Source organism: Mastomys coucha, unplaced genomic scaffold (assembly GCF_008632895.1).
Source record: "Mastomys coucha isolate ucsf_1 unplaced genomic scaffold, UCSF_Mcou_1 pScaffold3, whole genome shotgun sequence".
NCBI lineage: Eukaryota > Metazoa > Chordata > Mammalia > Rodentia > Muridae > Mastomys > Mastomys coucha.
This window is the reverse complement of record NW_022196909.1, coordinates 7426033-7442373: the sequence shown is the minus strand read 5'-3', so window position 1 is coordinate 7442373 and position 16341 is coordinate 7426033. Positions and strand designations below refer to the sequence as shown.

Below are 16341 nucleotides of genomic sequence, written 5' to 3'. Positions count from 1 at the left end.
AAGGGAAACAAGAATGTGATTCAATTATATTTAATTGAAATATGTTTTTCAATGTTAACAAATTCAGAAAAATTGAAATCATGTAACTTTTCTTATCATAATGCAATAAAAGTTAAAAAAAGAAAAAAACAAATAATAATAATAATAATAATAATAATAATAAAATAAATAAAAATTTTCACCTCTTTGATGATCTCCTCCAGTATTTCAGCCTGTTTCTCATATGGCTGCTCAAAGTTCAACTCCTTGACATGTCTCAGAGTACCCTCTAACATGGAGAAGACCTCTGGGTGTTTTTCAGTCACCTCTTCTAGCAACATTTCTGCGGAGATTAAAGTCAAATGAATTAACCTACATTTCTTTCCCAGGCTCGGGGACACTTGTAATCTGTGACAAGGAAAGTCTTGACTTTGTGTTACTCTAGTACCTGCTGGAAGATGGGAGGAGGACCATTGGTGACAGAATCGCAAAGGAGAGAGGCAGTGACAAGAAGCCTGGGCGTCAGTATGAAAATCACATTAAGGAAGGACCTGCCAAGGATGCAGGGGAGGGGCTAGAGCATCCATGAGTGAAGGCAAAGAAAAGCATGGAGGGAGGGAGCCAATCAACAAGATGGATGCTTCCACTCACAAACAAGAGTCCAGAGAGGTTGAGCTGGGCAGGAGGCAGGCAAGCTGGAGCTGGTTGGGAAGAAACTGGGACGGGCTTGATGTTTGCTGGCAGGGCTGCGAGGGCTCCAGGTGACTCTCCCATTTAACTATGGATCTACCCCTCCAGTGAGGTAGAGGCTTGGCAGTTCCCTCACCCGCCTGCTTCCAAGATTTCCAGTCTTGTTTGGGAGTCGCTGCTGCTGTAGGCCTCCAGAACCTCTGGTCCAGAGCACAGTGGCTCTTGGCTCTAAAGCTTTCAAAGGGCAGTTGCTTCCTGCTCTCTCTGCCTTAAAATGTGCTCAGGGGAGAAAGACACAGTTCCCTGAGATGCAGAACAGAAGAGTCAAGATCCATGAGGAAAGGGGGGAGAAGAGCCAGGTAAAGATGGCACAAGGGCCATGCTGCCTTGTTCTCTCTCAGCCATTCTCTCCTCTCCCTTAACAGCAACGATGACATTCTTTGTGTTGCGGCCACTCACGTGCTCAGATAGAAATGTGTATTTCCCAACCCTCCCTATGGCTTGGAGAGTTAATAAGACTCAAACAGGTTTGGGCAAGGGTAGGTGTTGTTGTTGTTGTTTGTTGCTGTCAACTTTCCCAATAACTCTTTTGTATTCTTTTTCCTTTTCCATTTTAATGTGTGTGCATTAGGCACATATGTATAGGCATGTGTGTGTGTGTGGATATGTATGTACATGAGTGTGGAGGCCAGAGGTTGAGGTTGGGAACTATCTTCCTCTTCTCTTAGTAAAACCCAGAGCTCCCTGGCATGGCTAGTCTCACTGGCCAGCTTGCTCTGGCAAGCCTCTGTCTCTGTCATCTGAGGGTGGGATTGTAGGTGGCACTGCTACCCCATGAGGCATTTGCATGGGTTCCGAAGATCTGAACTCTGGTCCCCACGCTTGTGGCTCAGGTACTTTAACCGCCAAGCCATCTCCTCAGCTCCTGGCAGTTCTTGAAGAGAACTCAGCTAAATGAGAGTCAGCTTTTATTTCTTGCTTTTGGTTACCATAGAAGCCACATACCAAGCCTGGCAGAACATCCATTTTCCAAATGCTCGTCTCACCAAAACAATGTGTTGTGTTATTTTTCCTGTGTTCATGCATGTCCAGTTGTTCATGTTATAGTACCCCTTAAAGACAAGGTAAGTTGAGAGTGCTCAGGGAAGAGGGGTTTACCTAGAATAAGCAAGGTCATGGGTTTGATTCCCAACACACACACACACACACACACACACACACACACACACACAGACAGAGAGAGAGAGAGAGAGAGAGAGAGAGAGTTTTTTGTTTTGTTTTTAAAATCATATATTTTTCCTTCTAAATTCCAATAGAGACACTGATTTCTTGGAAGACCATGTTTAAGAGCACCAAATTACCAGACACTAATTTACCCTTGTCTGAACTCTACTTCTTTTCTTGATGAAGGCCTCAGGACTTCTTGCTAATTGCAGATATGCCACTGATTTCCTTTCCACCTGTGGGTAAAACGTTGCTGAAAACTTAAGCTGAGCATTAGAAGAATGTGAACTTGGATTCTGAGGAAGAGTTCCGTATGGGCTCAGGGACCCAGAACTCACGCTTGGGACATATAATTCAGATAAGGGCCATAGCATTCAAACAGCTAACCATACCTGTCAGCAGAAAAAAAAATAAAGATAATAACTGGTAACAAAGTTAGGATTTTAGTTTGATATATTGCCAGCGAATCACAAGCGAGCAAGCAAGCAAGCAAGCAAGCAAGCATCCCCTTTCTGAGACAGCAGTCTCCAGTTCCAGAGGCCATGGCCACTCAGTTGGCCTCAGGGAGACAGGCTGTCAGTACTGGTACCGTGCTGTGGGTAGATATGGTACCTGCTTCTATGCTGGACACTTGGTCCACAAAGGGAAAGGACGAGGCTGTAGATTGCTGAGGGAAGTCACCAGTATCAAGAGGTGGGGCTCCCAGCAGCCACTTGATGGTCTGAAAGTGTGGGTGGCTGCTGGGAAAGGTATATTCATGCTCATGTGTGTGTGTGTAAGAGGGCGACACACATGGGTTTCTAACAGTGCCCAGTCAGTTCTTACTAGCTTAAAATAATAATAATCAGGGAAAGCATGTATGTTTCAATCAGTAGGAGGAAACAAGCAAAGCTAACTTCACACTGTAATCAGATTATTGATAGCAGCAGCAACAAAATCTACCTAACAAAAAACTTTCACAAAAACCAGAACACAAGAGCAAAACGTTTAAATCTTAGAAGTAAAGACATAAATCAATAATAGAAAAGCAATTAGTTCATTTTGGATAATGCCTCCATTCATTCTAAAATAGCAAGACAACTTAGTAGACAAACTAGTCAATTTTGAAAAAAAACCCTGAAAAATAGGGGGCACACACACACACTCACACACACACACACACACACACACACACATTCATAAAACAAAACACACTAATATCTAATGGCTAAGCCATGATCTAGTCATAAAAATTATGAATTCTTTCAAACAAAGGTTAAAATGTTCCCTAACATGGTGTGCTGTTGTTCAAAAGTGGCAGAATGCTAGGCATTGTGGCTACGGTGTGATGACATAATAGACATAATTGTATAATGTCACATCACATGTTCGTATATGCTGTCAGGATTTTAGCATATGAATAGAAAAGTGTTATAAGGTGAAAGAGCACAAGCAATCATGATGACATTCCACAACTGTAATTATGGATTTATGACACTCTGGTTCTGGGATAGATAAACGTGAGTAGAGTGGCTCCAAGAAAGAATTTATAGTCATATGATAATGATTGTATAACGTTAATCTCTTTTGGGGTTCTGCTCACATGCAACTCCTCATTTTTCTCTGTCTCTTCTGAGCTTTGATAAATCTATTCTGTGCTGTAGCTGTTCCATTGAAATCTGCTCTTTCCCCCTTCTGATGGTTTTCTACCTTTTGTATATTAAGTTTTGAGCTCTCAAAGGATGGCCAAAAAGAAAACAAACGGACAAAGATTCACAGAGGTTTTCTCGGCAGTTCACTTTCTTACCAGCTTTATCCTCGTCCTCGGGAATGGGGGTCTCCGACTTTGTTTTCTCTTCCTGGCCAATCTCTAAGAAGCTTGATTTCCTGGCGCCTTGAGGGCTTGCTGTGGCAAAAGAAGACAGGTTATTGGCTCACAATGTAAGGTAGGCAAGGCTTCCCGGACAGGGTCTGGCGGCATGGCGCGGCTTTACCGGTGTCTTCCAGAGAAGAGTGTAACTCTTGGGAACTTTTGGTCGTCACGAAGTCCTCATATTCTCTTTTTGAGTACTCCATCTGCAGTTCCTTCAAGGTTTTCTCCTCTGAAAGACAAATGGCCGCTTTGAAGGAAGGCAGCTGTGGAGGGAGACCGGGAGGCAAGGCGGGCAAGCATGGCAGGGTCCAGCTCCCTCCTGTCAGATAGCCTTACTTCTTGTTCTGACCGCCCCGGTAAGGGCTGTGTCTCATATTTTCTTGGGCCGAATGAAGATGGTGGGCCTTAGCAAGCGAGACACAGGAAGTTGCTCTCTGTTGGTGGCTAACCTCTGTTTCATTATACGTATTTTCTGATTTTTACAAACCCTCACTAGTCTCCCTTGACAAAATTTTCTTAAAAATATATGTGGGACTAGAGCTCCAAAATGAGAAGTATTAAGAAGGCTAACTTTATTGTCGGACTTGAAACAGTCAGTGAATTTTAGCAGGGTTTTTACGTTCATGGAAGAGTATGTTCCAGTGGGGAAGAAATTTTATGAAAAGCTTCAAAACTTATGTTTTATTCTCATAAGTTCAGGTAAAAGAAATTACTACAGATTGTAACAAACAAACGTGAAAGAGATTTAAGTTCCAATCTAGGGTCTTCACTTTGACAAGGTCAGCTTAACACTGTAGTACCCAGCTCCCATGCTGTCTGCGCCTTCTTCCTTCATGCTCCCCCTCCCTCCCTTCCTTCTCTCCCTTCCTCTCCCCTTCCCTCCCTCCTTCCCCCTTCTGTTTTTCCTTCCTTCTTTTCCCTCTCCTTTCCTCCATTCCTCCCATCCCTCTCTCTTCTCCTTCCCTCCCTCCCTCTCTCTTTCTTTTTTCTTTTTTTTAAAAAACTTTTATTGCATTATTATGAGAAAAGTTACATGATTTCAATTTTTCTGAATTTGTTAACATTGAAAAACATATTTCAATTAAATATTGAATCAAGCCTATTGTGTTATGACAGGCATGGTGGCTCACATGTGTGATCTCAGGACTCAACTGGACAGAGAAGGAGGACTGAAGGTTCAAGCTCAGGGTTAGCCTGGATTACATAGTTCCAGGTCATATATATGTGTGTGTGTGTGTGTGTGACTGTATGTACGTATGTGTATAAAAACAACTAGAGATATAAATTCTTCTGAAACCCTCTATGAATTACAAAAGTTGTCAAGAAATTAGAACTGTCATTTTTCTTAGAGAAAAACAAAGACTACTTTTGTGTTTATCTTAAAATATCATGGGCAGCAGTGAGGGACTGGTCGGGAGCTGGGTTTTAGGAACGAGGGTTCGAGCGTCTTCATGTGCTTACTGGGTTAGCTTTAGAGTGATTCAATTGCCTGCCACCAGGAAAACTAGAGAACTGTGGTCACTCATCACTCGAGCTTCCACCATGCCCACGTAGAAAGCTCAGCTGTATCAAGGCTGGCAGGCGTGTGGTCTAGACCAACACATCCTATCAAGGCTGGCAGGCATGTGGTCTAGACCAACACATCCTATCAAGGCTGGCAGGCATGTGGTCTAGACCAACACATCCTATCAAGGCTGGCAGGCATGTGGTCTAGACCAACACACATCCTAAGGTGCAGGCTGGGTTTAATTACCAGTGTGGATAAAGTCATACAGTTCCACCTCTGGCCAGTAAGTAGACCAGTGAAGAAGTAAGATCTGTAAATGTCTGCATTTACAAGTACTTTTCCTTAAAGTTATAGGAGTGAACCTTTTGGGATGGGAGTTAGTTTCTCTTCCTTCAGCCATTCATTTAGTCCTTATCTAAACACACAAATGGCAACGATACTGAAACGGACAAACTGAAGCCCCACCCTTAGCTACCTGGCTTAGCCATTCACTGAGATACATGGCTTTTAACTGGAAAATGGCTCACCTTGCTTTTTGGCTTGTATGTCATTCAGAATCCTCTCTTTCACAGCTTTGATAGCTGTGTCCGTGGCTTCACTTATGGTGTCTTTTATTAGCTTTTCACGGGCACTGTCAAAACGTGGCTGAACAACTTTGGCGAAGTCTATTACCTGCAGAAGCAATAAAGACAATTAGTGTAATCACGATGCACTGTGAATATAAAACACATTTCCTGTCTGTCTGTCTGTCTATCTATCTATCTATCTATCTACCTACCTACCTACCTACCTACCTACCTACCTACTTATCTGTCTCCTAAAAATAGATACTACTTGAGGCATCTTTGGAATTGTGTACAGAATTCACTGATTTTAAAAAAATCCCATTTTATTTTCAAAATTTAAAACATCATTTTTATTATTTTTAGCTATATTATGTGTATGTGGGGCATGGATGTGTGTGTGTGTGTGTGTGTGTGTGTGTGTGTGTGCTCGCACACATGAGTGCAGGTGTCTGTAGAGGTCAGAGGTGTCAGATCCTCTGGAGCTGGAGTTTCAGGTAGTTGTGAACCACCTGATATGTGTGCTAGGAGCTGAATTTGGATCCCAGAAAGAGCAAGTGTTGTTCTTCACCACTGAGCCATCTCTCCAGCCACCTACCCTTAATAATAATTTTAATTAATTAATTAAAATTAGTTTAATTAATTAATTAGTTAATGTATATGAGTTTTTTACTTCGTGCATGTATAGGTACCACGTGTGTGCCTGGTGCCCTCAGAGGTCAGAAGAAGGCATTAGGTCGTCTGAAACTGGAGTTGTGAATGCCCATGCAGTGCTGTATAGGTGCTGGGCCCAAACCTGGATCCTCTGCAAAAACAGTAAGTGCTCTTAAGATCTGAGCCATGGCTTCAGCCTCCTCGTTTTCTTCCTGTCCATGCACACTCTGCCCCCTCAGAGTCACAGGTGGAAGAGCTGAAATGGGCAAAGACTCAGAAGAATAATGCAGGGAACAGAAGGCTTGGGTCCTCTCAGATTCGTGTGTTGTGAGCAATACTCAATGCTGGGTGAGTCTTTTGCACTCATGCATCTATTTGTGCTCTGGAAATCCATTTAATTGGTTGGTTGGACTGTTGTTGGTACATAAGATTGTGTGTATGTTCTTGCAACATAAGTAGCTAATTCCAAACTAGCTCCACTAGCCCACAACCCCAGCAGCTGACTACAGGAGTTGTTATTATTCCATGCCCCCCAACTCTTCTTACAGCAATCTCCCTGATTTTAGCCATGCTAGTGTGTGTCTCATAATATCTGATGTACATAGTCACTAGGGAAGTCAAGCATTGCCATGTTTATTGGCCACTCAGATATTGTCTTTTTGAAATGGTTGTTCATCTCTCTTGACTCTTTTTGTTGTATTTCTTATATTTTGGAAGTTTCTTTTTTTTTTTTTCTTTTGGTTTTTCAAGTCAGGGTTTCTCTGTGTTGTCCTGGCTGTCCTGGAACTCACTCTGTAGACCAGGCTGGCCTCGAACTCAGAAATCCGCCTGCCTCTGCCTCCCAAGCGCTGGGATCAAAGGCATGCGCCCCCGGCCCCCAGCCCCCGGCTATTTTGGAAGTTGCTTAGTGTGCTCCCTCTTTCTTCTCCTTAGGCTAAGAGGGTTTTTGGGTTTTGGTTTTTGGCTGTTTTTTTTTTCCAACTTTGTTTATTTTTGCAAAGAACTCAAATTTTGTTTCATTGCTTCTTTGTATTTTCCTTTTTAGTCTCCATTTCTTCCCCAACCTCTGTTAGTGCTTTTGGGTTTGACTAGAACTTGCAAATGAGTTGGAGGCTTGTAAAGACTGTGGGCGTGTCCTGACATGGACTTGTCCTGGGGGCAAGATTGCGCCTGCCTTCTCGCCAGGGCCTCCTGGCTTACCTTCCTAACACTGCCTCTGACAATCCAAGGGATGCCTTCCCCACACCAACCCCAGTGCCCCATGTAAAGTTGTGAGAACCAGGCCCAACTAAAATTCTACAGATTAAAACAAGGGCTCCACAAATAGTTACCTTTGCTTTGAAGTACTCTGCAATCAGGTTGGCCAGCGTTGTTTTCCCTACTTGCTCAGGTCCAAATAAAAAGACTTTGCATGGCGGCAGTGGCATAGGCGGTAGGAGGAAGGGTCGGGGGTTCAGTGAGAACACTTTTAACGTCTCTTCAGAAGAAAGGCAGTACATTTTACCTAGAAAACTTAACACACATCATGAGAGTAAACAATTGAAAGCACCACAGGCAGCTTTGAAATGTCGGCTCTGGAAAGCTAACTGACCTCACGGAATAGTCTGCTACTCCTGAATACATGTTCCCATCCTTTAAGGACACGGGACAAGAACGCGCCCACTTGCTTCGTTGCCATCTATACCTCGGTGCGATGAGTTTATAAGACGACACTGTACGGAACAGCTCTTCCTGCGAACCACAAACACTATCCTTAGGGACATGAACCTAAGCTTTGCAGAAACCAGTTGTACCGAATAGCTGGCCTTTATTTGACAGCACTTTACTATTTAAGGAACAGTTTAGAATGTGCATTTTGGCTTTGGGGGTGTGTGGTGATTTGAATATACTTGGCCAAGGGAGTGGCACGATTAGAAGTGGCTTTGTTGGAGGAAGTGTGTCACTATGGGGATGGGCAATGAAACCCTCCTCCTAACCACATGGGAGCCTGGCTTCTCCTGGATTCCTTTGGATGAAAATGTGGAACTCTCAGCCCCTTCTCTAGAGCCATGCCTGCCTGGACACTGCCATGCTTCCTGCTATGATGATAATGGACTGAACCTCCGAACCTGTAAGCCAGCCCCAATTAAATGTTGTCCCTCATAAGAATTGCTTTGGCCGCTGTGTCTGTTCACAGCAATGGAAACCCTAAGACAGAAGTTGGTACCAGGAGTTGGGTATTGCTGCAATAACCCTGACCATGATTTGTTTGGAAGAATGTGGATCTGGGGACGCTGGTAGCAGTGAAATGGTTTTAGTGGGGCTTAATGGACCATCCTAGTAGGGATACGGAGGACATTGGTGCTGAGGGGGATTTGAGTTGTGCAGACCTGGCCCACGTTGTTTCAGTGGAGAAGGATTTTAGTGTGTGGCCTAGAGACTGTTTTGTGATATTTTGGAGAAGAACATGGCTGCTTTTTGCCTTTGTTCAAAGGGTCTGCCTAAGACTAAGGTGAAGAGATTTCTATGAGTTGCCTTGACAGAGGAAATCTCAAAACAGCCTGGTATAAATTCTGTTGTGTGGTTACTAAAGTTCACTCTTATGAAGAGCCTTTTAACGAAATGGAGCAAGCTGAGAAAGGAAAAACATGAAATGTATGGTTCAAGTAATGAAGGGGCACCAGGAAGTGAAATGGAGCTGAATCCTACGTTCTACGAGATAAACAGATTAATGGAGTGGCGACTTTAAGGCAAGTTCAGGAGACAGAGGCAAGAAGATCTCTGAGTTTAAGGCCAGTCTGGTACAGAGCAAGTTCCAAGTAGAGAAAAGCTTAAGTCTAGCCACGGTGGTGCACACCTTTAATCCGAGCACTGAGGAGATAGAGCCATGCAGATCTCTTGAGCTCAAGGTCAATCTACTTAGCAAGTTCCAGGACAGCTTGGCACTGTGAGAGGCCATGGAAGGCCATTGGTGAAGGTTCAGCCTCAGTTGCAGTTGATGGCTCAGGACTGAAGGGGTCATGCAAGGAAGTTGAGGCTTGGCACCATGAAGAGAGCCTATGAGAGGCTATTGGTGAAGCCTAGTTGCAGTGGAAGCCCCCAGTGTATTGGAGATGCCGGTACCATGGGATGATCACCAGGAACAGCAGTGGCAGTGGAGTGGAGTTAACCAGAGCCTAGAGTGCTACAGAGGGCAGAGCTGGAGAAGTGATGCCAGCCCTTTGGAGGAGCCCAGACCATGTGTGGATCCCACATGTTGTTGTAACAAGAAGCTGTAAAGTTGAAGTTGTCTTGGATACCCTAAGACATTAAGAGACATTAGAGCCATGAGATACCTGCTGAGGAAAGCCTGCTAATAGGGAGTCAAAACAGCCCAGGAAAATGATGTTCGCTGCAGTCAACAAGGATGAAAAGGGAATTGGAGATCTGAAGAGCGCTTTGGCATCAGACTTGGAGACACAGAGTTTGGAGTGTGCCCAGCTGGTTTCCTGTGCTGCTTTGGGAATTACAGTTAAGTGATTGATGAGTCTCAGGAGAGACCTTGAACTTTGGACTTTTAACATTGTTGAGACTGCTATAGACTGTGGGGACGCTGGAAGTTGGACTAAAGGTTATTTTTTTTTAAATTATGCTGGCCCTTGAGATTTCTGACCTGCTTCCCTATGCTAATGAGGCAGTACAGTCCCTAAGCCTTCAGCCAGTGACCTGTCTATCCTGGATGTCCCTATCCACAGCCCCCCCAATTATATAAGCCTCCAAGTAAAGTTGATCTGCCTCCCTTTGGCTGTCTGTCCTGTGTGTCTTCTGTGTACTCACAAGGCTTTCCGACCCCGGTCCCTCTCTGCTTCCTTTTCCCTCATAGACCATATTGGCCTATGATCCCCAGGGGGAGTGAGGACCACAGCTGCTGCTGAGGCAGTCCGAAAAGGGGACAGATTTCCTGGAACTGGAGTCACGGATGGCTGCAGTCCACCACGTGGGTACTGGGAACCGCATTTGGTATGGAACTGGAGTCACGGATGGCTGCAGTCCACCACGTGGGTACTGGGAACCGTATCTGGTATTCTTCAGGAGTGGATTGCACTTGTAACAACTGAGCTATCTCTCCAGCCCACGAGGCTCTCAGGATTCATTGGCTAAGCAATTTCATTTTGGATCATGGAGATAAGCCATTCTGATGAACACTTTACAACTCCTGGCATCAAAGCAAAGCGCCCACAAAGGCTCTCAGAGCTTGTTTCTCCAGACTCTGTGCCTACCACCCTTCTGCTGTACCAGATCCCACCTGATCCCACCTGCACTGACCTGCCGTGACCTCCGGGTTATGTGGTGTTGCATTTCAAAATGACTTCTGTAACTATTATCCTATTTGAATTTTGGTATCTACTTATAATTCTACTATATTAAAATTTTCTATGTACATAGGCTAAGCTAGCCTTCCCAGAATGCATCACAATGTTTGTGTCTGTTATTCACACATCTCTGTTTTGTTGCAGTTAGTGTCACAAATGATACTGTGCTCAGACTGTGGCCTCTTCCTACAAGATGTCTTTTTAAAAAAATTTTATTATATATTTATTATATATTATATATATTATGTACATGTGTGTGCGCGCTACCTGCATGTACACTTGCACGCCAAAGGAATGAATCAGATTGCATTATAGATGGTTGTGAGTCATCATGTGGTTGCTGGGAATTGAGCTCAGGACCTCAGGACCTCTGGAAGAGCAGAGGGATATCTTTATGGAGAGCTTAGACCGTAGGAGATACGTGCTAGAGATACAGCTAACATGGGACAAGCATGCTTTCAAGCAGGTCGGCTGAACTCACAGTATCTAATATGTCAGTCATTTCCTCTTCTGTACTCTGAAGCTTGGTTATGATAGCTGCTCGCTTCACGTTCAAGTACTTCAGCCGCTCGATGACTGTCTGAATACAAAGAACAAACATATAAATTCACTGGCACTCAGGCATGGCAGACATTATGACAATGGTCTCATGCTTCTTCTGAGACTCTGCGTGGGATACACGCTCAGTCTTTCCTAGCGTCTATGCATTGCTGGAGAATATACACACATGCATTAAATATTAATATGTACTGTAGAGAATATATAAGATACAAAATATATTTGTAAATTTTAATATTTAATATTTATAAAATTTATAAATATATACAAATATAATATATTATCTTATATATTACATATATTATATAAAATTATATATTATCTATCACATAATATATTATATGAACATATATTATTTAAGTATATTTATTTATCTTATATAATGTTTTATAGAGAAATATATAATATATATTTAATTATATAAATATGTAATATAATTAAATATATGTATAACGTTGGTCTTTTGAGGTCAAGTTTCATGCATCTCAAGCTATACTTGATTTTTTTTAAATATTTTATTCTTGAGTTTAATAGATGGTAGAGGTGTGGTATCAATAATAGATGCAGTCCCACCATAATAAAACAATATACAGAAAAGTTGAATGTCACAAAACAGAGTTGATTAAGTCACAGAATGTTCATGCAGCTGTGTCTGGACACAGAAGTGATATGCAAATTTGGTGCTTTGCCAGAAGATCACTAAACAATGAGGCAATGTTGATTTTTTTTTCCCCAGAGGAAGCATAATACAGAGCCAAGATGGCTAAACAGGAAACAGGAAGGCCTCAGAAAGCTGTTACACTACAACTCTACCTGTGGGTAGACATAACTATGTACAGCATTACAACTATGTCTCAGCATTAGGTGCTTACAAGAGAGAAGCGTGTTGAATTTGGGTGACAAGCACTAGAAAGACAAGGGACAGGAATGTGTGAGCATGTCAACTGATCGCCTTCTATTCCTTGTGGAAACTCGGGATATTCTTGATTTCCACACAAGGAACAGGAATGTGTGAGTGTGTCAACTGGTCGCCTTCCATTCTTTGTGGAAACTCGGGATATTCTTGATTTCCACACAAGGAACAGGAATGTGTGAGCATGTCAACTGATCGCCTTCCATTCTTTGTGGAAACTTGGGATATTCTTGATTTCCACACAAGGAACAGGAATGTGTGAGCATGTCAACTGATCGCCTTCCATTCTTTGTGGAAACTCGGGATATTCTTGATTTCTACACCAGCTCCAGTCGCCATCCCCAGAACCAGCCACAGTGGGTATGAGAAATTTCTAGGGTGTTCCAAACAGATGCCAGTCATGATTGTCACCATGCTGCTGGGATCCAGGGTCCCTGGTCTGGATGAGTCCAGCAGACTTTTGCAGAACTCAAGAATACTGTAGAGATCCCAGGCATCGAGTCTGGTTTAGTCATCCTGGGCCTCACCAACCTCTTGGACACAAAGGACTGGCAGAGGATGTACTGCTCCCTTCGCTTTAACTCATCCCCTAGAAAAGGGATGGCCACCAAGGCCCCGCGGTCTTCCCATTTTAGGATGTACAGTGTGTCAACCACAATCTTGGGTATGATAAGAAAAAACTTAGCATTAGTGGCTCGTTTCTGTATGACTGGAAGATGCTCACAGAGGGCCCTGGGGTCAGGGAACAGGTGAGAGGTCAACAGTGACTGAGTCTGGGGATCTCGAAGAGTCTTCCCTAGCAATGCCACTTCATGTTGTAGCCAGAGCTGGACTATGTCTTTGGAAAGCTTGGTTCTTGGAAGTTGCTGACATGCACTTTCTGACCTTTCAAGGGTGTACTCCCACCTTAAGACGCCCACCTTAGAGTCAAACCTCAGGAACTGTCCTGGGAGTCTTGTTGCAAAATAACCAAAACTTCTGAAGGAACAAATACGCACAATAACTTCCTCCTGGTTGGTGAGTTGAGGCGGATCCTGCTCTAAGCCTGCCCTATCCTGAGACACTTGAGGAGGATACTGTTGGAACAGGGCAATGTCCTCAGGGAGCTGAAGCTATACTTGGGAGTATGTGGCCACTGACAGCTCTGCAGCAAGTCCTGGAGATGGTGAGCCAGGCAAAGGCCTGGATGCTGAAGGTCTCTCCCACTGAGGGCAACAGCTTCAGCAACACACAGAGGTGGCCCCACAAGCTACATACACTCCTCCAATGTGACAAGAGGAGGCTGTGATTGCTGCGGAGCCAGCTCAAGATCACCTTGATGGGAGGCAACAGTCCCTCTGCAGAAAGAAGGTCCAGTTTTCACTGAGTGGTCTGGAGATTGTTCTGGGTGATGATGGACCTCTGCTCCCAAGAGGAACCCATGTGGAATTCTGTCTCAGGAAAGCTGCTCATCTCACCTTCAGTGCCCAAGGAACTGCTGACAGCAGGGCTTGGATCAGTTGAGGTGTTAGAGCATTATAACTGAAGACAGTAGCCAAAGGCAAGGCATGTATTCCTTGGAGTTTTTGGCTCAAAGGAGCTGGCAGGCTAGAAGAAATCGTTGTTTTCAAGAGATCAAGGAGACTGCTGGAAGGTGCGTATGCCTTCAGTTTGCTTCTGGAATGAGCGCCTTTAGGTGTGGATGGACCTCCACTCTTGTGAACTTCATCTGAATCCAAGGACCCACTCCCTTCTTCATCTGTTGTGTCCGAGTGGGATGTCTCACTGCTTGTGTCTGATTGTGCCTGGGCACTTAAGGATGAGTTTCCATCTTCCTCTGTCTCATCTGAGTCACAACAGGAATGAAAAGTGGCCTCACTCTCTCTACAAATGCCAGACCACTTGGTGGCTGTTCTAAGAGTAGCCGTTTTGGAGCCCAGGAGATAGAAAATCCTGATGTTCCTTTCCAGGCTCTTTGTCCCAGCAGCCATCTCTTAGAGCAGCCTCTTCTGAAGTCAACTTCTTCTTCTGCAGCTCAGCCTGGATTCGTGTGTTCACGTGTTGTATTAGATAAGAGAAGAGAGTCAAGGTGAAAATGACTGCTGGCTTTATGCTGTTTTGAGCCTGATTTCCTTAGGCTGTGCACATTCATGAGACAAAGAAACACCGTGTGGAAGATGAGGAAGTCCGGAAGAAACAGATAGCCTTTAGGAGGCTTGTCTTCTGTGGAAGCCTGGCGCAGGCCAGATTGATTCGGCTGGTAGGAAAGACAGAGACAGGAAGTCATCAAGAACCAGTTGGCACAGGGCTATAAGCCTTGCGGCTTTGAATTTTCTGTTAGGCTGCAGGAGGCTCTGAAGGTAGAGGAAGCTAACCGGAAGCCTTTTGTTGTCTCAACACTGCCTTCGGCTGTGAGACAGTTTCCTTCCTGGGCACCTCTTCAAGCAGCTGTACCTCTTTCTGTACCATGATCATAGAGCCGTTTGAGGTTCCTCACAGCTCCTTTAAAAGGCACTTCAGCATGGAGGCAGCACTGATAGTAATGTGTGGCTTCCAGATCATAACACTTACTCCCCATGAGAGCGCCCAGTTGGTTGAAGGGCATTCCCATATTTGGTGCCACTGACAAGGCTCTTGGTGGCCAGGTCTAGGAACCCATGCTGATATCAGAACAAGTCTCCTAGGTAGAGAAGGCAGCGATGACAAGCCATGTGGCCCAGGAAGTCTCTTCTGCTGATGTCCGTCCCACTTTCTTACAGTCAATCAAGTGGATGGCACGGTGAGGCCCATTGATGTAGCTCTGTAACCTCAGTTCATAGTGGCCTTGAAGGAACTGCAAGAGATGCTCATAGGACTTGAGGCCAGCCTTCAGGTGAGCCTGCAGGGGCTCTCCCCAATGTTGGAAAGTGTCCATTTGGTTCCTGCTGGTCTTCATGAGCAGCATGATAATGTCAGAGTATATCTTCCTCCACGAGAGCCTTCCAACCATAAACTACCGGATGGAGAAACATGAGTTTAATGCAGGCTTGCTGAACCATCTCTCTGAGAGCCAGGATGTGTGGTGTAAAAACCTCTTTGTGGGCATTTTCTTTTTGGAGGAAGAGATCCAGGCTCCGAGTTGCCAAGCAGACCTCCCGGGAGAGAAACGTGGCCCTCAGGGTTTCTTCCTGCTTTCTCTCCATGAGGCTGGATTCTTTTTGAGCAATGCTTACAGTGCTTTCTAGGCAGTTCAGGAGGAAGACTATCAAAGCACTGTCTGACTAGGGCTGTGTGAATATCCAAATGAAGTCCAAGGTCAAAAATGACAGTTTTCTTCCTACAGCAGATACTCAGTGATCACTGAATATCTTGTAGGGTTACTTGAATGAGGTGTGTTTTCTAGATAAAGTAATTGTTCTGTGATTGTGGCTGTTGATGGCAGAAGTGCAGCCAGCAGTGCTGTAGGCTACAGGTCTGCAGAGGAGCAGGGCCCTCTAGAGCCTGGGTGGGATTCTACCTACATCTAGTAAGGTTTCATAAGGACTCTTCATACAGTCTTAATTTTTTATGCTTTTGTATGCCGTTCGGCATGGCCTTGCCTCACTCAGTCTGAACTGCATCCATCTTGTAGTCTTCTAAAACATCTTCATATCTGGCAAGAATGGCAGCTGAGTCCTAGGGGGCCTTAAATATCTCCAGTGGGTGGCACAGTCAGAAGGAGGCTAACAGCTGACTTCAGTCAGGGCTGTGTGACTCAGGCCCTTGGATTTCATTTCCTGTTCACCACGCACCTCTGTGCAGGCTAGGAAACTAACTCATTTCCCTCTTGAGGGAGCATCACCAGGAGCTATACTTGATCTTGCTATGGAGTTGAGGATGATTTTGAGTCGAGGACTGCCTGTCTCTCCCTCCTGAGTGCTGGCACTGCAGGAGGCATATACCACATGACACAGTGGACGTGGTGCAGGGGATGGAACCTGTGGTTTCATGCATGCTAGGCAAGCTCTAAACTAACTGGGCCCCAGCTCAGCTTGTTGGTGTTCCTTGGTGGCTTGTATATGCATGGCTGTGTTCTCTCCCTCTGATGTCACGCTGCAGTGCATGGCTGTGCT

At 44.6% G+C, this 16341-nt stretch overlaps 1 protein-coding gene and 1 pseudogene across 10 annotated transcripts in view; both read right to left on the bottom strand.

The window, feature by feature from the left end:
* Nucleotides 1-16341, bottom strand: part of Ak9 (adenylate kinase 9) — a 137443-nt gene that overhangs the window by 92435 nt on the left and 28667 nt on the right. For all 10 annotated transcript variants that reach the window (XR_004112534.1, XM_031348417.1, XM_031348419.1 and 7 more), the window contains 7 exons: nucleotides 11282-11380; nucleotides 8061-8200; nucleotides 7801-7981; nucleotides 5780-5924; nucleotides 3867-3974; nucleotides 3680-3778; nucleotides 183-322 (listed from right to left, as the gene is read on the bottom strand). Coding sequence is in view for 9 of the 10 variants with exons in the window: in XM_031348417.1 (XP_031204277.1) it covers nucleotides 183-322; nucleotides 3680-3778; nucleotides 3867-3974; nucleotides 5780-5924; nucleotides 7801-7981; nucleotides 8061-8200; nucleotides 11282-11380 (912 nt within the window). In the remaining variant the exon portion in view is untranslated. The remainder of the gene's footprint in view (nucleotides 1-182; nucleotides 323-3679; nucleotides 3779-3866; nucleotides 3975-5779; nucleotides 5925-7800; nucleotides 7982-8060; nucleotides 8201-11281; nucleotides 11381-16341) is intronic.
* LOC116075344 lies at nucleotides 12231-15459 on the bottom strand (annotated as a pseudogene).